A 24,230-nucleotide genomic window follows, 5' to 3' on the forward strand; every position below is an offset into this window, starting at 1 on the left:
TGAAATATATTTGCACAGTGAATTAAATTAATCTATAAGTCTTCCAAACCCACATGATATCCATAGTAAACCACCGGGATGAATTTCTTATGGAGATAAATGGAAAAACGGCTGAAATCATTATCTGCAATTGCCCTGAAATGAGTAGCTGCCACTACAAAAATCAGGAGAAAATTCAACTGGCCAGAACTAACACAATGGAAATAACCACCCATTATTAAAATCTAATGTACAATTCCCAACGGCTAAATGATATTGACAATGGCTCCATTAACAGCAACAACAGGAAGCTACCTTTGATATCAGTTGCATACTAAAAAAAATAAAAAATAAAGAAAAACCTCCACCCCCAATTAAATACAAAATTAAGAAAAGGGAAGCTTTCCATGGTCTATACCAAAACCCCATGAAAGTAGAATCAGTGGGGTACGGTCTAAAACCTACCCACTGCTATGGTATAAACTATTTAGGATATAAACCATAAATAAACATGGTATAGATCTGCCAGTGTAGTGCTTGAAAAATGGCATCTACCTGGCTCCTATCCCCCCATCCCCAATTTGAACTTTGTTGCTGCTGTTCCTTGAACAGATGGTCTTTCTACATAAACGCTCTGTTGACGATTTTGAAATAGGTGCAAACTGGCAGGTTTCATTATAAGAAACTTGTGAGAATAAATTGGTTTCAGCTTGAGGAACTTTTTAACCAAAACTTAGCTTTGGATCTGCAGAAGGTCCAAGAAGCGTGGAGCACATAGTGGATGGCAGAAGGGCATCTATGTGTAAATAACTCCTGATTGAACAATGTTATATTAGGTAGTTCAACAGTTTCTCCTTCTCTGGGGGCTCCAATGCAGACATGCACTGTTCCCATGCTCCATTGTTAAGCATCTGTTAATATATCAGATCAAAAAAGATACATGTTATCCTTTGCTCTCCACTATCGGAAAACTATAATCAGCTAGACAGTTTGAATTTTAGATATCAGCATTTCATCTTCTTAATGTTAATGGTTGGAAGTTTTGAGAGTGAGAAACTGGAAATTTCTTTATTCTATAAAAGAAACTGGGAAGGTTTCCATAATTATGAAATTGTAAGCATAAATCTTTCGAAACAAAATCATAATAACTGTTAAAAATGCTGTGACCCAAAAAGTGTCAGTAAGGCTTCTTCAAGGAAGAATTTTGAATCTGCATGTGCAGTGCATCTGTCCAAGGAAGTGCATGCATGTGTTCTTGTGATGCGAGAGGGGGAAGAGGGAGGGAGAGGTACCTGCTTAAATCCTTTCAAAACTTGGCAGATGTCATTGTGCAGATCCTCACTCCTTATATGCTGGCAGACAAGAATAATATCAGAATAAAGAAAAAAGAAAAAGGAATGAATCGACTCTCAGATATCTATCACTTCCCAAGCTTACATGCCAACTTGCAATAGCTTTGCACATGTGCACAAGTGAACTCAAAGCCCCGGATGGATTTGCTCTAACCTGCAGTTCCAATGCTTCATTAATTACAATATATATATTTCTTTGATCTCATCTACTAAGGAATCAAGAAAGAATTTGCATACAGTTGCACATAGACCACGGAAGGCATCTTCCTTCTCAATATCATCACGTATCCTGCCATGAACTTGTTGGTATTAATGAACTGTTAAAAAAGAATGGGCCTGTGCTCAGCAGGCAAAGTTATGGCTTATGTAAAAGGTAGTATGAGTCCAATGATAGTCCAAATTTTAACTTGTACTGATAGAAATAGCAAAGCATGTTGTATTATTGTCATAGCCACTTATCTACAATTTGCTTAGCAAAATAAAACCTGCCTATTCGAATTACTCAAAATTATGTTGTTAATTAGATTACAGGACCTCTTTGACTAACTATATTATCTAATTTTCCACTTTTGTATTGAAACTTTATTAGCTGCAGAGAGACTGACATAGTACCTAGGTTTCCTTGTGCTAGTTACTGACATAATTTAGGAAATAATCAGTGTTGTCAAAAGCAAAAAACAATGTCAAGGCAATAAGACTCCTTTTAGCCTAAGGCGAAAGGCAAAAAACAAGGCGATAGCTTGACTATAGTAAGGCGATAAAAAATATACATATATTTACCTATTCGATACTTAACCAAGTGTTATCTTTAACAATCAACACTATTAATTTTTCATCCCTCATGATGTCTTATAAAATTAACAAAATATTAATAATTATTCAAAGTATTAAATATAATACCTCATATCATACGAAACATCATATTGTTTAGAGATATTCATCTTGTCTAAATGCATATTCTAATTTTTTAAACATCTAAAAAGTAGAATAAAAAACAAAATAAGAGATTGAACATTCTAGAAAAGTTTTAGGCATCATCATCATAGTCATCATTGAAATTAAAATTGTCATCACTTTCATTAAGACTAGATTGATAGCCCTCCATCTTATTATCTTTATGATTGATAATATAATATTTCATCTTATACTTTGTTTAATCCAATGTTAGATTGAGTGAAATTTAAATCTAAGTATGTTTAATCTTAACTCATGGTCAAAGGTGAGCCTTTATGCCTTACTCCTTATTCCAAGGCGATTGCCTAGGCGTTACCTCTTTGAAGCCACCTTGCTTGGGTTTCAAAAGGTGACTTTTATTTGCCCCGCTTGGCTTGATGGCCTAGGCAACCCAAGCGATCGCCTTTGATAACACTGGAAATAATAGAATAACTCTAATGCATACTGAAAGATTAGATAGACATCAAGGCCTTGTTTATTTTTTTTTACTAAGTCTTAAAGCTAGTTGCTTTATGATTTAAGACATTTTTAAATCTACTTGTTTTTTAAATTATCACTTTTTCTTTAAAATTTTGTCTTAATAGAAAAAGTAACTTTTTCACTTTTCTCTTCTCAACCTTTAACTTTGTTACAATACTCAAACTCGATTTCTCATACAGAATAAATTACATTCATTTTTTAAGATTTTGAGTAATTTTTTAACTTAAGCCAAATCAAACTACCCTAATTTTACACAATTTGGATACAAAATGAATTTATTATAGATTAGCAAAGTTGTCATCAAGAAAAAATTGAATATAACTAAGATAGGTTCTATTTATGTTTTTTTTTTCTCTAATTTCTCAGGAAAATTTAGATCTAAAGTTTTCTCATGACTTGTTAATAAAAAGCAAAACAAGCAACGTAAAAATTTCTTGATTTAGATAAAAAAAATAATGTAAAAGAAATCCACAAACGACAAAATCAAAACCAACATTCAACCACATGCAACCACCATTTTTACCTCACAACCCATCGAATTCTCAAGAAAATTAAATTCCACAAATTTCTATACATCCCTTGTTCAAAAATAAAAACAAACAACACATTAAAATCATAAAACTTTGATCACCAATAAATTTACTACAATTTTTCAAAATCCAACCTCTTACAATACAACAAAACCAAAATAAACTATCAATTTCAATGAAAAATTTTCAATTTGAACTCCAAAACATAACCATACTCATTTGAATATCTATTAGATCAATTCCAATTCATTGTGAAAAATAAAAAGTTATGATTTGATGCTTTTTTCAAAACTGAAAATCTGATAATTAATGAATTAATCTCAACACTTGAACGCGTGTTTCAATTAAAAATCCATAAATTCAAAGATGCACCACATAAAACCAGTGAATAATCAATGGAAGCTAACTTAGAAAATTTCCAATATTTTATTAGAAATCAAACATAATTAGAAACCCTAATTACCATCCATTTACCAAGTTTCTAACTAATTAAATATTTAATTGCTATAAAAATTTGATTGTTGTAATATATTTTGGCATTTTAGGATATTTACGTGGATAAAGCAGTACACCATGACTGCATAAAATGCTCCACATGCAGTGCTACAATCTCTGGGCAGACCCAAGCAAGCCTCCCAAGGGTGATGGCACTATTTTCCACAAGTGACTTATTAAAACCCTGCCCAAAATCAAATCTCAAATTAGAATCAGGAAGATAATAGAAAGTAATTATTGATTAAGCAGAACAAAAACGATACCTCTGCCTGTTGAAGGATTGGAGCTAGGCACGAGACAACTGTCATCACAATTGGGGAAACTTCTTTGTGAGCCTGATATTTGGATGTGAAAAATATGATCACAATCCATACTTCACTATCAAGTAATACTAGCATTTTAATGTACAAGATGATGAATATGCTAGTGGTGAAGCATTATGAACAGTCTGTGGAATCACCCTTTAATTTTACTTCAAGTCACTCTTTTTTTGGCGTACAAAATGGTGCCTAAACACTGCAGGAAGCATTATGACCACAAAGTGTGGAATCACCCTTCAATTTTGTTTCCAGTTAATGTCTGTGGCACATCAAAAGGTGCCTAATTTACTAGAATTTGGTTTGGTAGATAACTAATGTTATAACATAGAGTAACTCTGCAACTGTGCAACTTGAACAAGTTCTGAGTCATATAAGACCAGAATATGATTCAGGCTCAAACCCAAGGCAGGCTTAGTACTTTATTGTCTAATGTCCTTTGTCAATTAATATGCAAGATTTCCCAAAAATGCCAGCCCAAAACACCAATCTTCCAGAAATGTGTCAGTTTCAGGGTAAGTTTAAGCATGATTGAAAAGTTCACCTTGGTTCATGAAAATTTAACTTGAGGAGCTTCAGGAAGCAGAGCACCTAATTTCAGAAATCAGATTCATAATTTATTTTTTTTTAAAAAGGAGCATGGGGATGAAAACAATTCTTCCATCAATGCAAGAGGACAACGAGGATTTTGCAGTTTGGCAGTTTCTAGGAATTTTGGCATACTTCAGAACTTGAGGAAGTATGGCCTGAAAAAGGTTATGCCACAGATGAATGGCAACAGTTATGGCTACATCAAGGCCCGTCTCTGTTTGCCCTTGAAAGTTCTTGTTGTGGACTCCCATGCATGCTCAGTTTCAGCTTGTTCTGTAATTTTCCTCTACTAAGATCTTGATGCAGGTGAGAAATATAGATAGCAGTAGAAGGCACTTTGATCTTGTTTGTTGGATTACGATTCAAAGAGAGAAACCAACCTTCACTGCTAGTTCTCCAATCGCCCAACATGCATTGTTTGCCACTGAAAAAGTTTCCTTTACCTCAGGAGGATTCTGCACATATCACATGTTGCGTAAAGGATTATATAAAGAGAACAAATGCATTCAAGAAAGTGGGCTCCAACATAAGCAATAAGGACCAGATTTGAATTTCATAAGAGAAATAAATCCATGTTCCATTTTGAACTAAACCATCAATTATTTAAAGCAAATAGGTGGAACAAAAAACAAATTCAATTCTCTCTCTCCCTCTCTCTCTCTCTCTCTCTCTCTTCTTTTTCATGGAATAGATAAAAAGACTCTCTCTTCTTTTCATGGAATAGATAAAAAGACTATATAAGGGAAGATTTAGGTCATCGTTCTTTCATATGGTTGATAAAACAAGAATCCAAAGAATTTAATTATGGATATTCTATATTAAGTAATCAAATTTAAAAGATCATAAATCTTTTTCAAGAAGATTGAAACCTCTTAGTGCATTAAATGTCCAATGGTTACTCAACCGATCGAATTGGAACTCAATTGGTCAAGGCCTACTTTTGTAGAATGAGGTGCCTGAGATTGGTTTCTTATAAATTGAGAGGTCCTATGCATTTATTGATAAGAAAACATATGTATTAACTAGCTTACCTACTCATTTCTCTCATTCAAAGCTCCCAACTCAAGTGCATTTACTCTTCCATTTGCAAATCCATTTAGTGCATCCCATTGTGTTCATCCTAGTTTTTCCTTGTATCTGAGCTATATTTGAGTTGGGTTGAGTGTTGTTACGTCCTTTATTGGTGAAAGGTTGAGTGATCAAAGCTTCAAGTTGGCTTTGAATTTGAAGGGAATTGTAGTGCCGATTGGAGCCTTGAATCCAAGTGTATGAGTTGAAGGTTTGGTTTGAAGTCTTGGTTAGTGGAGCCCTCACTCCACTATAAAAAGAGTTTGCATCTATCTTCCCTCTTCTATTTATTTATTTGCTTCAATTATTGCTTAATTTGAATAGTTTTTGAAAAAAATTTAATTACTCAATTCACCCTCCCTCCTCTGGTAAATTTTTATTTTATTTTTTTATTTTATGTTGGATTGGAAAAATGTTTGCTTCCCAAATAGATCAAGGAAGAAAGTTGTGATTGGTTATTCCCCCATTTCTAGTAGGTTTAGTAAAAAACTTTGATGGATGTTCCTTGAGTAACCCTATTCAAATTGGTGTTGAATGCATGATTAAAGATCACTTTGGTACAATATTAAGAGTTTTCTCTAAGCAGGTGGGTGTGGGGTTGGTTATTAAGGCAGAGATTTTGGTATTGTTAGAGGATTTGCTATAGGTAAAAGCTTAAGGCCTCTCTACCCTAACTATAGAGGAAGATTATGTTACTGTTATATCTTGAGTCATTAAAAAAGAAAGAGATTTGTAGAAGTTTGACAATTAGATGCCCAAAATCTTACATGTTATTAGTGAGTTGGGTTTCTCTTTCTCCTTGGGTTTCCATTTAAGCTAATCAAGTCACGGACTAGTTAGCCAAACAATGAGCTAAGCAATTGGCCTCCTTTGTCAGAGACTTTCTTCTCCCTTGAGTGTGCTATATATATATTATTTATTTCTTCCCTTTGTGGGGCAACTTCACATTTGGTTACTTTTTAACCTTTTTTGTACATCATTGAAATATTGTTTGTCCTTCTTGTATTTATCCTTTTAAGATAAATGAAGATAATTGTTTTTGTTGAAAAAGAAATGTAAGACAATCTTAGAATGGTTGTCTAAAGTCAAATAGGCATGCTAGAACTTCAATTCTTTAGGATTTAAGGAGAGGAACAAGACTCAAATTATAGCAGCATGTAAAAAATAAAAAAATAAAATATAAAGAAAAAATCTAGGAAACCTTAAAGTCTCATTAAGGTCTTTTAGGAGTCTCACCTAGAAAAAATCAATAAAGACTCACAATTGAAAATTCAAAGAATGCAAAACTGGATATTATTTTCTCAACAATTATTATCTCATTTTACATCAATCAAGTTTATTTCATAGGCTTTAGAAACCCTAAAAACTAAATAAAACTATGCAAGTAGAAACCTACCTATATAGTAACTTATTAAGACTTTTATTTCTCTCTTAAAACCATTAAATCTTCTAAAATACATTAAAAGAAAATAGAAACTTTCTTTTTAGAATTAGAAACTTTTTATAAATACTTATTGTGATAAGGGTTTTTAATAAAAAATTATGGCTTTTAAAGACCAATAAAAACCTTTAAAAAAAAAAAGAATAATTTAGAAAATAGAAAGTTTAGAAACTCATTTAAGGAGAATTCTAAAACTTCCCAAAATTAAAATAAAACTTGAATAGCAACTACTAACTAATTATGACACCAATAACCTAGAAAACTATAAAATTACCTAAATGCCCTTGGTCTCTAATTTAGGATTTCTTTATTTCCTTTCTTGATTAGATCTTGGAGATTCATCTTCACCACCTTGTCTTTTATTTGGTAATTAAAGACAAAATGACAAATTATTTTCTTGTTTTCTCTTCAACCAAAACAAAAAGAGCAATTAGAGACTAAGGTGGTGTTTGTTTTTTTACTTAATTCTAAATAGAACCTTAATACATAATAGTATTAAATATTAGGTTGTTTGTTTTTGTAGTATTTTATTTCTATTAAGTATTAAAAAGTAAAAAAAACCATTGTGTTATTTTTTCTATTTAGAAAAAGCCACATATTTTGGCTTTTTCTATTTAGTAAAAAGTTTATAATAAGTCATGAAAAAGTAAAAAAACAAACAACCTAAATTCTAAAACTAAATGGTTTTCAACAAAAAGCAAAAAAAACAAACACCACCTAATTCTATAAGGTTGAATAAAAATCCAATTGATCATTTGATAAGATTGCTATCCTTAGGGTGTTACTCATTGCCTTTTTTTTTGGGATTAAGTTTCAAAAATAACAGCGATCAGCCCATGACATGAAATAAAAATTACAAAACTAATAATCAACTCATCGCTTCACATGATCTAGATTTAAAGAACCAGTCAAGATATGATATTGGTCATATGATCATAGCAACTGATTTTTTTTTTTTTTTTTTGCATAAACAATTCTTACCAATCGTCTGGCTGCAACATTGAGGAATTCAGAGAGACGCGGATGCAAATAAACTGGACAGGCCTGATCATAAAACAATGTATTGACAAACTCTGCATGGAAGCATAAAGAAAATGCTACCTATGAATAGATTAAGAAGTGTAAACTCACTCTTGCAAGGTCCCCAAGAAGGGCAAGAGCACTTTGACAAACATCAGAAGCATCATCCATACAGCATTGCAGAAGTAGGTCCCTTAAATTGCTTTGTGCAGCCTATAATAGAAGTTGAATCAAAACACATGAACACATGCATAAGCAGAAATGACAGATTATATCTAACATTCAGAACTCTATCATTTGTCTTCATCATATATGGATTGATAACAGGTGCCCCCCAAGAAAGAGGGTGAAACCCTGGGTGTGCAGGAACTGCGGATGCCATAATGTAAAGTCTTATAAGGATCAAGATCCCAAATTCATTACAGAACATGGGAGATGAAAAATGACTAATGCTTTTATTTTATTACAGAATATGGGTGATGAAATAGAATGACTAAGAACTCTGAGAACAAATCTACTGGCTCAACATTTTGCCAAGCAAGGAACACCACTCATTTTCTCCGTCTATCCACCTGGTATTTCTATATAAAAGCAGAAAATGCCAGATATATACTCATATATTGCCAATCAATAGAAGGATAGACAACCAGATAGACAATCAGATGTTTGCAGGAACTGCGGATGCCATAATGTAAAGTCTTATAAGGATCAAGATCCCAAATTCATTACAGAACATGGGAGATGAAAAATGACTAATGCTTTTATTTTATTACAGAATATGGGTGATGAAATAGAATGACTAAGAACTCTGAGAACAAATCTACTGGCTCAACATTTTGCCAAGCAAGGAACACCACTCATTTTCTCCGTCTATCCACCTGGTATTTCTATATAAAAGCAGAAAATGCCAGATATATACTCATATATTGCCAATCAATAGAAGGATAGACAACCAGATAGACAATCAGATGTTTGCAGGAACTGCGGATGCCATAATGTAAAGTCTTATAAGGATCAAGATCCCAAATTCATTACAGAACATGGGAGATGAAAAATGACTAATGCTTTTATTTTATTACAGAATATGGGTGATGAAATAGAATGACTAAGAACTCTGAGAACAAATCTACTGGCTCAACATTTTGCCAAGCAAGGAACACCACTCATTTTCTCCGTCTATCCACCTGGTATTTCTATATAAAAGCAGAAAATGCCAGATATATACTCATATATTGCCAATCAATAGAAGGATAGACAACCAGATAGACAATCACATGTTTGCATTAAGAAAAGCATCAAATGCTTGAATCTACATATTCCCGCTCAAGAAAATTTTGGAAAGGAAAAAAAGAGACGTACCAAGCTCTCAATTCCACTACCAAGACCTTCTGCAAGCCCTGAGAGCAAGTCCAAAGAGCAAACGATGAATTCTTTATCATATTGAACAGCAGCTGACAGAGGATCAACCTGCAATTATAGCACCAACCTTCAGGCAAGCAAACTAAAAGATAAGAGCATGGACAAGAATTTTATCTTGATGTGAAAAAATCTTCAGCAACGCTCGTGGAAATCTTCAACAACCAGACTATGCTCTCACCAATTGGTCAAAAAAAAAAAAAAAAAAAAAAAACAAAAAAGCAATGCTCATGGAAATACTTCAGCTCCCATCAAGCTCAGTTGTATTGCTTTTGGAGCTGGTAAGCAAAAACTCATGCCCACCATATTAGCTTACCTAAATAAATTTGGGGAGGAGTCAGCTTAGTTCTAGCTTGGCTCAATTGACCATTGCCAGTGGCAAATCCAGGAATTTGCTCCAGAGTGGTTAACCTTTGATAAAGAAAAATTTTGAACTGATAATAAGTAAAATATTTAATATTGATCGATAATACTTCAATTCATTAAATTTATCATTGCCCTTGACAAGTTTTTAGATTTTGAAAGTGTTACACAATAACCTTATGATCAATGCTATTAGATAAGGTCCTCTCAAATTCTCAATATATACAACTACGCTATCATTTATCCTTTAATCTCCTATTCAATTGTGTAACTAATTCTAAAAACATAAGTGATTTTGTTACAAAATTTAAGAAAAAAAAAAGCTATATAAAAGCAAAAGAGCACTCATAGGTGATAAGGAATTTCAGAACATTTTTTATATGGAAAATTCTAAAGAATGCTTGCAAATCAAAAGAATATTAATTTCTTTTAATAAAAGAAAAGCCAAAGAGGACCTACACTGACGTGAGAGCTCTTTTGTTTTGAAGATGATGAACAGTAATGTGTTTGTACTACTTCTTTCTTCTTATTCTTTTAGTTTTTTTTTTTTTTTTTTTTTTCAGAAAACAAAATACAAAATGGGTTGAGAGGTTTTTATTTTAATGAGGAAACGGTGGATCAAAATGGGGGGTTTTATTTCAGTATTTTATTTTTCAAGTAATTGAAGAGTAAATATATATATATTTTAATTTTTATAAATAACAAAAAAATTTGTCATTGAAACCTAGCTTAGTGGTAAAGGACTAACCTAACACCTCATTAGTTCAGGTTCAAATCCCATTTGGTATCTTTTTAGAGGGCTGAAGTAAGGTATCCCTCCTTTGTGCCTCATATTGCTCTGCCACTCAATACTGCAGCTTACACCACATCTCAATTGATTTTTGTTGCATAAAGATGACATCTCAGATATGACAACCCCATACCAAATATTTAAAATGAACCTCACTTGATCAAGAAACCTAAAAATGAGATATCCATTTCCACTCAGCAGAATTTAGTTAGATTATGAATCTAAGATATAGAACTCTTTTTCAACAGGAAAATATAAGATAAAGAACTCTTGTCATAGTGGTATATTCTTTCATGGCAAAGAAAATGTATACCAGAATGGAAAGCCAAAATCAAGCACTTCAGATTAGAAAATATTAAACATGATTTCATATTTAAAACACATCAAATGCAAAGTCATCATACACAAAAACAACTAGCTTGTAGTAGTGCACTATACCAACTGATCATTTAATCCAAAACAATATTCCAACCACCATATAGGAGTGGTGCTCCTACAGAGACTAAATGAGAACTACAAACTCCAAAAAAAGAAATGGTTTAAAAAGTACCGAGGCCTTTGCTAGCAGCTGAGATTGGATGATGCTTATGCACCTCTGGAATACTGGTTCAGCAAACTGCGAAAACCCAGTACCTAATGCCTGGAAAGTAAAACAAGGGCCAGCCAAATAAACATGATACAGTGAGAAGTGAGGATAGATTTTGTAGTATTGTAACTCAATATCTTTTCTGTACTTTAAATATTTGATGAAAAAATCATGTACTTAAAAGCACAGCTATAGAACTAAAACTAGCAGGAATTACGAAAATCAACTATATATGTCTCTTCAAATAATTGATAAAAAAAATCATGTACTTAAAACACAACTAGAAAGGGGCAGGACGTAAAACTAGCAGTCATAAGAAAATGAACAATATGCACCGTCTCTCTGACATGTATGAATCAAATTTGTATATTATATATGAAAAGAATGCAGTTATTAAGAATTTTATTTTTTTCTTTTTCTGCCCCAGAACTCTTGTGGGGTTCTAGAGGCAAAGTGGAAACAAACCCCACAACCCTTAGCATGAAATTAATACCAAAAAATAGAAATTAGATAGGATAAATAAACAAGATTTTGAAATGGTGCTTCGTTTCCCTGGCCTCTTCTTGTCTTGCTTCTCACCAACAAAAAACAAAGCTTTTTGAATTGATCCAAATTTTCTCTGCATTTTCTGGTATTCTTGTAAAAAGCTAAGGTGCAGCTTATTCCCTTGCAAAGTTCTGCATTCGCATTGCATCATGGAAAGAGAGAAAACATGGGCAAACACATGATAAACTATTTCTACAGAATAAAAAAGATAGTAAAACTAAGATTAATACATCTGAAATATATTCAGTGCATAAAAACTAAAACCAGATAGGACCAGACAGTTCAATAAGTCCCTTTTTAGGTCTATACATGTTGAATCCATTTTTATTCACCAACTTCTAATTCTTCTGTCCATTTGTGATTATTAGGCCCTCTGCTGAATGTTGGCGGCACGGCTGATCCCAACCCATTACCTAGATACTAAACAATCAATAGAGTCCAACAAGGACAAGGAATCATCAATAACCAATGAAGCCATAGGAAGAACATAGAGTTGAGGGAATCTTTGAGAAATTGATCCAAATGCTCATTCCATCAAAGGATCCACAATTATTTTAATGACATATGGCCCAAAACAAGCATGTGGGGCACACTCCTTTGAACTCTCCTCTAGAAGGGCCTTTCTCACCAAAAATAGGAACACCCAAGGGAGCCCAAAGAAAGAGCAAAAGATGCCACAATGCCTTTGCTTTCCAACAATGAGTAGGGATATGATTAGCTATTTATTTTGAACTCTTGCACAAGCAACAACGATTTCGAAAAGTCCTGTTCTTTGCAGATGATCTAAGGTTAGAATCCCAACCCAAGCTACCTCCCCACTAAAGAAGTGCACCTTGGAAGGGGCCTAAGAACCCCAAGCTTCCTTTGAAGAAAAAACCACCCTATCTCCTAATTATAAGGCATAATAAACAGATCAAAAAAAGAACTTCCCGTCGTTAACATCCTTCACCTATCTCCGCCTTCTCTGAGCCTCTCCCCTCTTTAAATCTTTTAAGCAAGCCCTTAACACTTTCTAACTCCCAATCATGGAACCATCTTGAGAAACAAGGATTGTGATTTGCCCATGACCACCTGAAACCTCTGAAATCTCTGCAATCCATGCATTTTGAAGCTGCGGGAGACTATAGGGAGAGGAAAGAAACTCTCAAAGGTGAGTCACCACACAAACCATCCTGTCAGAACTTAACACTTCTTCTATTTTCCAACTCTAATCTGGTTCTAGTATGAGCAATCCAAAATCTATCAAATTGGTATCAAGATTTTTTTTCATCATGTAACACGTGCACTTCTATGCTATCGTCATTCAAAAAATAATAGAAAAATAGAAAAATCATTAACAATAGATAACTGTACAAAACACTTTTCCTTTAACAAGTGGAAATTTTAGTTAATATTTTTCATAACCACGTTTCCATATTATGTTCTATGTTTTATTATTTGCATCTAGCAAGCTCATAATTTCCATGTATTTCCAAAATTTAAGTTCATTTATATTCCATTTCAAAAACTTTCTATTTTTGGACCACAAGTCACCTCTAAAATGAGCATTGAACCATGTATTACTAACTTTAAACAAAGTGACAACGCTAGTTACATTCGCATAGTGCTTGAAGCAGTTTTAAAGCAACTTTGAGCCATAATCAGAATTGTTCTAGTTTGTCTAGGTTTAGTAGAGGACGTATCTGAAGCATTCTAAGTTCATTCTCAAATATCAGTCTCAATGACCTACAAGGTCATAATGCATTGTGAGATTGTAGATTGAAGGTGTATAACATTATTTTTGTTGACCTAGACTATGAACCTTTTATGAGCAAATTGCTCCAGAAGATTATTAAAAGATTCAACGAGTTATATTGCAATAAAAGATTGTGATCCCTAGGGAAGTGTGTATTTGGTCAAAGGGAAAGAGGGTTTGGAAGTACATGTTTAGACATGCCACTGATATGGCATGCAAAGGTGAGTCCATGTGGGGAACTTTGGAGAAAAGGGAGAGAGTTGGTGCTCTTGAAAACGAGAGAGGTTTATGGATTAGGTCTTTAGAAAGTCATCAAAGGCAAGAAGAATGACTTTTCTCCCACGACACGTATTTTAAGGGATGTCTATGGCCTAGGTAACCGAGTAGCAGATCATTTAGCCAAGCAATTAGTATCTTTCATAAAGGGCATTTTACCCCAACCACACACCCCCTTCCCCCCCCTAAAGCTATGCAACATGGTTCTAGATTGTATTTAATTCTTTTACCTTATTAAGATGCATGTAGTGTTTTTCTTTTCTTGGGAGTGGTATAGACACGTTTCCTTTTGTATCATTTTTTAGTAAATCTTGGAAGGAATTATCACCTATCTTCATACTTACTAATTTTGATGCAATGAACTCGTTTTTGAAAGAAAAAAATGTGTCTAGAGGTTTAGGTTTTGGTTTCACATATGGTGAAGAGAGCTCCCATTGAGAGTTTTTTTTTTTTTTTTTTTGGTTTTTTTCCTTTTATTAGAATTGCTCTCACAAGAATGCTATGATCACAGATTTATAGGCTGAGAAGAGGGTGGAAAGGGCCATTGAAACCCTTATTTTTTGTAGAGTTCTCAAGTCCGGAAGCTAAAGGCAATGGAGTGTTCCACAAAAGCATTTAGGTAGAGATAGTGAATAAGGAGGATAGGTTAATGTAGAGTTGTACTAAAAATGGTTGTTTTTTCTATTAAATCATTTTATATCTTTATCTCCGAGTGGCTCAAGGTCCTTTTCTCCGAAGAAAATGTAGAGCTTATAGCATTGCTAATGACTAGTTCTTTACTTAGCTAGAATATTTTGATGCCTAACCAGCTTATGAGGAGAGGTTGGCTCCTAATCAATGAATAGATGTTATTTGTGCAAGTGCAAGTGCACGGAGTCAACCAACTATATTCATTGAAGGTTTTCGATATATTATTGTTCAAAATTGTATGGGTGCTTTCAAGAATGATTTAAGGATTTTTTACTTAGTTAGCATAGTCACTCTGGGGATAGGTGATGCTGAAAAGAATGGAAGATGACCCCTTGTTTTTGTTTTGGAGCATGTAGAAAGAAAGATGAAAGGATGTTTGATGATAATAAGAGCTTTGCTCAAACTTTGAAAAAGTCTCCCAAAAAATCTTTGTTTGTACTATAATGGATTCTTTGGTGATGGAGAATCTCACTTTTCTAGAGTTCATTGATTGATTGGGGAAAGTATAGGCTTACAACTTAGGCATGCTAGGTTAAGGTCCTTTTATCGGGTGCCAAACAATAAAAAGGGAAGAAAATCTTTGCATCCAAGTATCTAATCTTATAGATGTTCTAGAATTCATTGATTGTTTGGGGAATGCACAAGCTATAGCTTGGTGATAAGCTATCGTCAGGGCCTCAAGCCAGTATGCCCAAGCTATAGCCTATGCTTTCCCGAACCAATCAATGAACTCTAGAATATATATGTAAGGTTAGATACTTGGATGCAAAGATTCTCTTCCCTCCATTTCTCCATGTAGTCATTACACTATAAAATTACTTATTTAACCTTATGGTGGACCTCCTTGCAAAGCAATAAAATTAAAATATATTTAAAATATTATCAATGAGAAATTTTTATTTTTCACACGATTTTCAATGACATTCTTTATTCAACCTCCATGTAAATGAAGATTTCAATTATTGCATAATAATTTCAAAATTTTTGTTTGTTGATTTTATAATTTTATATTAAGAATAAAATTAATAGTACACACGTTTATGCACAATACCATGATACTAAAACTTGGAAAGTTAACTTAACTTGACCAAGTGGACTCAATTGAACTGTTAATATGGTTAGAGTGTTTTCCTTAAACTGTCCTAGACCAAACACGCTTGTTCTACCTACAAGGACAACCCTCCTCCCCCTATGTTTCTAAAAGTTTCACAAACTCGTTATAGTTGATAACTTACTAAATGGATTTGTCAAATGTTTTCAACCTAGACTTAAATAGAACAATGCCATGAAATTCTCACAAGCAAGACCATTTCCATGAGTTTTTTTTTTTTTTCTTTTTGGGAAATGAAAATGAGCAATTTAGAGACTACTATAATTAAAATTAGAAAGAAAAATAAACAAAAAGTGCATCACCTTTTTCTTTATAGTTAATTTAATTTTAAAACCTAAGAGCTTAAGAAATTGAGCATCAGGTGTATATCAAGCTAAAATTGGCCAAAATTAAAATTTTGAGGATATAAAATTCACTTAAGATTGAAAAGAGAACTTCAAATATCAAATCTAGTCAATAAATGTTTAATAATTTCATTTCTAATAGGAATTTATATTTGGCCTCATGAAAAACATTATTCAACTAATTCAAAGTCCAAATTTTCAAGTAGGTATTCACACTATTAAAGTCAAGACAATTACTTGTACATTTCAAAACATATACCCTGCTACCCACAACAACCCCCCATTCCAAAAGGAAAAGGGTTTCTTTTTAGGGGCCCACTCTCATTCAAAGGGACTAAAAATCAAAATCACCTATTCACTAAGATGCATACAAATGTAAGGGCATGGACTTTCCAATACCTAATATAGAATGGGTCATCCACCAATAAATATAAGATTCAATCGCTAATTAAAAACTTTAAGATATTGCTTTTCCTGCTCAAAATCTTTGAGGTTTGGATGGAAATAACTCCATTTTCTCAAGTAGTTCAATAGTTTCAACGTGCGAAGCATGATGAGGAAAACCACCAAGTTGGTGAATGTGACTCTAAGGCCTCGAGGTTCATGAGAATAAGTAATGTGAATAGATTATCCATGCTTAGAATAGAGAAATCTAGGAATCAATTATTCTCATTTTGGTACTTGGAAACAATATAAATCAAAGTTATAAGATAGTTTACCCTAAGGTGCAGCTTAGCAATAGTACCCTCTCACAATGAACTAGAGGTGGCAATGAACCAAAGGTCCAAAATTTGAGTCTTCCCCATATTTAAGTAGTGTAGAATAGAGGGGCGAGCCCATATTGTCCCAGGTATGCTTTGCAAGCAAGTAGAATGTCCTAATTTCCATTCCTACACAAACTAAATACTAAAATGGGAATGAAAAATATTCAAATTAAACCCACACAAAATTTCAAATAATATTCTTTAAATTAATACACACACATATGTATGGTATACAACAAACTTTCAAAAAATCATAGAAAGAAAAATATCATATTATAATAAAATCATAACATTTACAAAGTCTATTTATTAAAAAATCTTTAATTTTAAAAAATCAACCACCATTGTAATAACTAATACTCAAAATATGTATAAAATTATAAAATAAGAACATTATAATATCCATAATAAATCAAAGAAAATCAACTCTTATTTTGAGTTTGAAATGCCTATATTTTGGAAAAGGAAAAAGTGAAAAAACAAAGAATAAAAATAGAGTTTCTGCCTACATATATACACATGCACATATATTTTAGAAAACTTGTAGAATAGATTATCCTACAAAGGTTAAAAACCTAGGATTTTAGAGATTATTATTCATTTCACAAACATTTAAACCTGTTATATCAAAATAGTAACAACAACAACAATGATAATTTTGTTATTTTATAGACAAACAAAAATATATTACTGGTGCCTAACAAAAAATGACATACTAAGATGCACGATAGTATATAAAGGTTGTCAAATGACATAGAAAAAGACAAGATAAACAACCACTCCCTTATCAAGCAATACAAAACCACTCAATTAAATTAATATATACATCAAATCCTCATCTATAAACATCCTAGCCTAGAGTAAAAAAAAAAACACAAAAATGAATTTTTGGTAGCTTGATTCAATATTTTCAAATTTTCAAACAATATGTAATTTCTTTTCTTTCAAATGGTCCAAAATAAGTACTATATATCAGTCTTCCACATTTTTTTTTTCCGTTTTTTCACCACAAATAAGCCCTTGCTAACTTAGAAGGACTTTTGTAACCATAACAGGCAACATCCACTCCATGTAAAACAAAGAAAAAATCAAATAGCACCTCTGATACTTGATCCTTCAATATCACCGATCATACCCGTGTCAACACAACATGACATGAGTGAGTATGGGATTTTTGTCAAATACTCCTATTTTATTTTGGGTATGGCTATTTGATTTTTTCAAACAAATTTTTTGGTATCTTGATTAAACATTTCCAAATTATCAAACAATAAGTATTTTTTTCCTTTCAAATGGTCCAAAATAAGCATAATATATCAGCTTCCACACATTTTTCTCTTTCTTCGTGACAAAAAGGCCCTTGCTAACTTAGAAGGGCCTCTGTAACCATATAAGGCAACATCTACTCCATATAAAACAAAGAAAAAAAATAAATGGCACCTATGATACTCAAATCCTTCAATTTCACCAACGTACCTGTGTTAATACAACATGACATGAATGTAGGCATGGGATCATTGTTGAATACTCATATTTATTTTGTCATTGATATCTTTTTATTCTTTCAACTTTCTTAGTAATAGTTACATTAGAGAAAAAGTAAAGTTAGCTAAAAAGTGATTTTTTTTAAAGAATATATACAAATAAGAGGGAAAAAATTAGAGAAAAATATGAGAGTTTTTAAAAAGAATATCTTTACTTCCAATTTATTTTTAATTGATTTTTCTATTATCATGTCGTGTCCTCGTACCCGTCACCGTTTTTTTATCTTTTTTAGTCAAGTCCTCATATCCTAAAATTTGAGTTGTGAAGGATTCAACGCTTAAGACATATTACCGCATTTGACACTCATACCCAAACACATGCAACATAGAAACGACAAACTGTCCATCTTTTAGCACAATGAAAGAAGATATGGTCAGCTAATTGTTTTCTCACTCACTCTTCCAAAGATAACATTTATGACGATGATGATGACGTTTATTCTAAAAAAATATCAAATTGAGATTCCTTTAAGATATTGGAGAAAAGGTTGAAAGTCTACTAAAATTCATCAAATTCTTTCAATAATAGATGGTTGTTTACAAATTTTTTTATTATTTCACATTCTTATATTTCATAATATCAAAATTTTAATATAATTGTATTTATAAATAGATGTGATGATGATTGAATTTACTTAGGAAAGATAAAGTTGCATTTCATATTATTCATTGATTTTATCTTCTTCAAAGATGGCATTGGAATTAATTTACCTTATAAAGAGATGAAGTTGTAATTAATTTTGTATGTTCTTCTAATTTGAGAAAATACGCTCATCATTTTAAATTTATATAAAAGTATTACCTAGCAAGGGTTTTCGCAAAACCCATATCCTAGATGGGTTTCTAACCCAGCTATTTTATGGGACTCTAAACCCATTAGATCTCCAAAACAAATGAATGACCAAGCCTTGGAGTAGGCAGAATGTGATGGAATACCATCCCCAAGACTCCATCCTTGAATCAAACATCACCTTGAGTCCTTCCATCCAAAATTACCTCTTAATCTAGACAATCGCGCAGAATAGGATCCTAAGCATTGAAAAGCTTAATATAAGACAGTTAGGGAATCCAGACTGGAAACTACTAGCTTCAGCTCTGATTATTCACCAGATGACTTCCTTCTCCATTGCCAATTTGAGCATGAAAACTCAACCCCTTGTTTGTGCATACTTTGTGGTTTCTTAATTGTTTCCAGATTCTCACTCCGACCTTCGTTCAGATTGGCACATTAAGGCTTTTGGTCCTAACAATAAGATGCTAAGAAAGCTAACTCCTTTCCATGAAAGGGAATTTGCATAAAAAAAGAAAAAAGAAAAAAAAAAAAGATCTAAATTGTTCACTGTCAAGAAAAAAGGCTAGGCTGTTATTTCTGGAGTGGGTTGGTAATTTTCAGGGGTGATAAAAGTAGGTTAGGCATTATATTTAAATATTCAATTGTCTCAGGTTGTTTGTGAGCTCATTTCAGGCTTGCAGTTTGTTTTGGGTCCCATCTACTTTTGTTAACTTGGTTAAATTTCAGGGTTTCCTCGTCTCCCCTCACCCTTATTTAATCTAATTAATAAAATTGCTACTTAGGAAAAATCAGTTTCTATTTCTTAGTTATACAGAACCACCATTTAGTGAGAAGCTATTTTCTAATTCTTAAAAACTAAAATTTCCTACTAAAGATATGCCACAAAATGAACCTAAGCCACTCTCAAAACATTTGTGCATGAACAGTACCCCAATTTAAGAATTCAATATAATGGGTGCACAGCACCAATCTGAATGGCAAGCTTATGGTGCATTTTGTAATTCCTCCATCCTTAACTGCTCTTTGTGGCTGAATGCATTTCTGGAAAACAGGCCTTCCACAGCTCACACATATCAACATCACAACTGTGGACCAATCAATGAACCTCCAGAGCACTTGATTTTGGAATATCGCAGCCCCCAAACAAAAAATGAAATGGAAAGGAAAACTACAAATAAGGACAACTATCACAAGTACAGCAGTTTGTTGCTGGACCACTCAGTGAATGTTAAAATACAACTCACAGTAAATTGTACAGGCTAACAGATTGATACACTTGGAGAGGGGGAGAGAGAGAGAGAACTTGCTTTCCAACAAGGGAAGTAGGTTTCAGGCCTTTCTAGTTTTGAACAATGCACACATTTTTCCTCAATTGAAAGAATATAATATCATATCAGATTATATAGTGTGTTAAACAAGACTAAGTACAATACTGTCCTATTAACAAAAAGTACAGCATACCTGTGCTATAGATGTAAAGCACTCTAGCAGTGGAAAGAGGTCTTTGTCTGAATTGGAAACTAGCTGCCACTTTGCAATTAATGGAGGCATCAGAATATCAAGGTATCTGGACTGTGTATAGAATCAAAAGATGGGCGTTAGTAGCTTGTGTCCTGATCGTGAAGAACAAAAACACCAAGCATTCTGTCCCCCTCTGATTTCCACATCAAGGAGCACCAAAGGAAAGAAAAACAAACACCAACTCATGCCCAAAAATAAGAAGGCTTACCTGATTCAGTTCTCCTCCAACAGCATCTGCTAAAGTGCCTATAGCATCATATAAAATTCGGAGGTTCCTTTTCTAAATATGAGCATACAAAGTTCAATTAGGGAATATAAAATACTAAATGATCATAACATGGTATCATCAGGAAAACAAATGATTCAAAATATACTAGTCAATTGGACCTTTCCAAGTCTATTGGAAATCAAGAAAATACTAATAGGACTGAAAAAAAAAACCTGATATCTCCCAAAAGCACATAAAAGGTGTTGTAGAATGATTGCTACATGTGGTGTCAACTCTTCTGCAGCCTCCTGCCATCATTAAGGAACCTATGAACTCTACATTGGTATGAATCATATTTCTTATGATTGAAGAGTACTGAAACAGGAGAAACCTCTTCGAGAGTAGCAAAAGCTGAACATGCAGCTTCTTGTACCCTCTTGTTAGTGTCTAAGACTCTTTGTAGAAGACCCATGAGGACCCGGTTGAACTGATCATAGCCTTTTTGATGACCAACACCCTGAAAAGGCATGAAACAAATTCCAAGATCTTTGATGAACAATTTATGGAACAGTGGTTAGATGGGAAAACGAGTTCTAAACAACTCCATGAAAAGAAATGAACTGCAATATATGATTAAACTTCAACTACAGCTTCTCCTTTTCTTTTATGCGAGAAAGGCCAAGATACAAATTGAAATAGCATATACTGGAAGCAAGATGTAGACGAAAGTAGTTGAGTGCTAGTTCAGGCTCCAGATAATAATATATCTCACTGGATGTATCCCACTTCATCCAGTTCATGTCTTTAACTTGAAAATAGCTAATAACACAGAGAGAATATTTTAGAAAAAAAAAAGGGAAAAGAAAAGAAGCAGAGGGAGAAGACAACAAAAACCACCCATGTTTGAGATCAATTAGGAACAAATGGAATTCTTTCTAAGATATAGAAGTTATAACTCCTTAGAACCATGTACCAATGTTAATTCCTACTTAAGTAAATCCATGTTCTTCTATAGATGTATTCATAAACGCGTGAATTCTACCTCAAGATCAAAAGTACCAACCCTAAAACAACAATATAAAATAGAACAACTTGTTCAGGAAAGGTTTTAATGTTGAAGACTATTACAGCTGTATATCCTCCACAGCTGGATATTACATCTGTAATACATAATTTTGTGTGTATAATTGTGTATGTATATATATATTTTCAAAAACAAATGTATGTATTAATTGAGAATAAACAAAACATGAGAAGGATGAGAAATCCTTCCTATGATTTACAAACCTCATCAAAAAGATCTAAGTAAACCTCCACTATACAAGGAGGGCTATATAAAGGTACAAAAAGCCTACACAGGTATAACAACTCCTGACCCTATAGACCCAACCCTAGTGTGTACATATTAAAAGTCAACTAAGTTGAATTACATTTAACAGATAAAGATTAAAAATGTTTGTACAGTAAGCCCAAAAAGAAACATAGAAATGAAGCAAATCCCACATCATCTTTGGTGTCTTCCAAGTGTCCTTGAAAATCCTAGCATTCCTCTCTCTCCACACAATCTACAACAAAGTTGTGGATCTGAGATCCTGCTTGTTTGACTCTTTTTTAGCACTAGAGCAATGAAGGTAGCATTCATGCTTTGCTTAATAATCCCATTATTGTGAAACTCAAAGAACACTCTTAAAAGATCAGCTTTAATCGTCTCCCAACACTCTTGATAAAATCCAATGGTGAAACCATTTAGCCCAAGGGTCTTTTCCTTGTTTAAATGCAACATAGCATTGTGAATCTCTTCTTCCGAAAAAAAATGATCCAACCACTCGACACTATCTGCTGAAATAGGAGACCAATCCAAATCTTCAATCCTCCAAGAACCACCTGAAGGCTTGGAGAATAACTTCCCAAAATAACGCTTAATCTCCTTTAAAATGCTTTCAATGTTATCTAAGACTACCCCATTTTTAGACACCAAAAACTTAATGAACTTCCTATTCCACCTACTATTGGCCACGTTATGAAAAAATTTAGAATTACAATCCTCTTCTCTTATCCATTTGACCCTAGTTTTTTTTACCTCTAAAACACCTCTTCCTTTAGCAACGCCTCTTCCAATTCTCCCTTCCTTAAAGTCTTCCTTGCTGCTAGTTCAAGAGTAAAAATCCTTTTATGTTCCTTCTCATCCAAACCCACAATGCCCAAACAAATATTTTTCTTTTAAGTCTCCAAAAGACACTTTTTTTTTTTTTTTTGATAAATGAGCACAAAATATATTAAAGGGCGAAAAGCCACATAGCATACAGGTAGTATACATAGCAGCCTAAAAACAAAAAACACATGAACAATCAACCTCACCAGCCCTTAAGGAGCCGCTAGCCACTCCAAAAAGCCTAAAAGCGAAGATGACTCATCTCCCATATACACCCTAGCCCAACTCCACAAATTACGTACAAAAGAATTTTTGAGTTTTTGTCTAGTTAAAGAGCCCCCCCTAAAAGCTAATCTGTTTCTTTCCTTCCATACCATCCAAAAAATACACAACGGAATGGAGTTCCAAATCTTTTTCCTCTTTTTTCCCACAAAAGGGCCCCTCCAACTAAATAACACTTCTTTGACTGTCTCTGGGAACACCCACTGAGCCCCAAACAAGGCAAGGATTTTCCTCTTCACAGCCACACAAAAGCAACGATTAGGGAGGTGCCACCCCCGTTTTTGGAGCCTATCCAAAGTGAGGATCTTCTCCCACGTGGCCTCCCAAGCAAAAAAAACAACTTTGGTTGGAACCTTGTCCACCCAAATGCTCTTTTTTGGGAAGGCGATGGCACTAGGAGCAGCCAGCAAATTATAAGCATCCCTAATCCGAAAAGTACCATGACCCCCTCATTTCCATAACACTGAGTCCTCTTTTGAAGAAATCCTGAAGTCCCTCAGCATATGAAACAACTCTCCTATCAAATCTAGCTCCCAGTCATTAGAATCTCTGAAAAATCTAAGATTCCAACCTCCTTGACCAAGGCTTGAGTCCCACACTTCATTGACCGTTGCGTTCCTATAGACCGCCAAGGCAAATAATTAGGGAAAATTTTGGGACAGCGCCGCATTGCCACACCAATGATCAGTCCAGAACTTGACCTTAGTCCCTTCACCCACCTTGAACCCTATGTTATCCCAACACTAGTTTGCCTCTTTCAGAATCTCCTTCCAAACCCCTACTCCAAACGTTCCGCGAGCTTCATTAGTCCGCCATCCAAATCCCTTTTGGTCATACTTCACCCCGATCACCTTCTTCCAAAGGATTTCATTTTCAAAGGCA

The 24,230-nt window shown here is 33.7% G+C and overlaps 1 protein-coding gene across 2 annotated transcripts in view; it reads right to left on the reverse strand.

The window, feature by feature from the left end:
- Positions 1-183: 183 nt before the first annotated feature.
- The window catches only part of LOC117907382 (transportin-1-like), a 46,679-nt gene continuing 22,632 nt past the window's right edge, over positions 184-24,230 (reverse strand). The window contains exons 15-29 of one of the 2 annotated variants that reach the window (XM_034820906.1): positions 21,306-21,431; positions 21,148-21,222; positions 20,915-20,986; positions 20,647-20,757; positions 11,347-11,436; positions 9,587-9,694; positions 8,339-8,440; positions 8,189-8,251; positions 5,079-5,153; positions 4,054-4,125; positions 3,850-3,974; positions 1,569-1,620; positions 1,417-1,485; positions 1,272-1,331; positions 184-890 (exon numbers count right to left, since the gene is read on the reverse strand). In XM_034820906.1, coding sequence (XP_034676797.1) covers positions 807-890; positions 1,272-1,331; positions 1,417-1,485; positions 1,569-1,620; positions 3,850-3,974; positions 4,054-4,125; positions 5,079-5,153; positions 8,189-8,251; positions 8,339-8,440; positions 9,587-9,694; positions 11,347-11,436; positions 20,647-20,757; positions 20,915-20,986; positions 21,148-21,222; positions 21,306-21,431 — 1,284 coding nt within the window. In that variant the 3' untranslated portion in view covers positions 184-806. The remainder of the gene's footprint in view (positions 891-1,271; positions 1,332-1,416; positions 1,486-1,568; positions 1,621-3,849; positions 3,975-4,053; positions 4,126-5,078; positions 5,154-8,188; positions 8,252-8,338; positions 8,441-9,586; positions 9,695-11,346; positions 11,437-20,646; positions 20,758-20,914; positions 20,987-21,147; positions 21,223-21,305; positions 21,432-24,230) is intronic. The other variant, XM_034820907.1, reaches the window with a different exon arrangement.

The sequence above is a fragment of the Vitis riparia genome, chromosome 18 (genome assembly GCF_004353265.1).
Source record: "Vitis riparia cultivar Riparia Gloire de Montpellier isolate 1030 chromosome 18, EGFV_Vit.rip_1.0, whole genome shotgun sequence".
Lineage (NCBI taxonomy): Eukaryota > Viridiplantae > Streptophyta > Magnoliopsida > Vitales > Vitaceae > Vitis > Vitis riparia.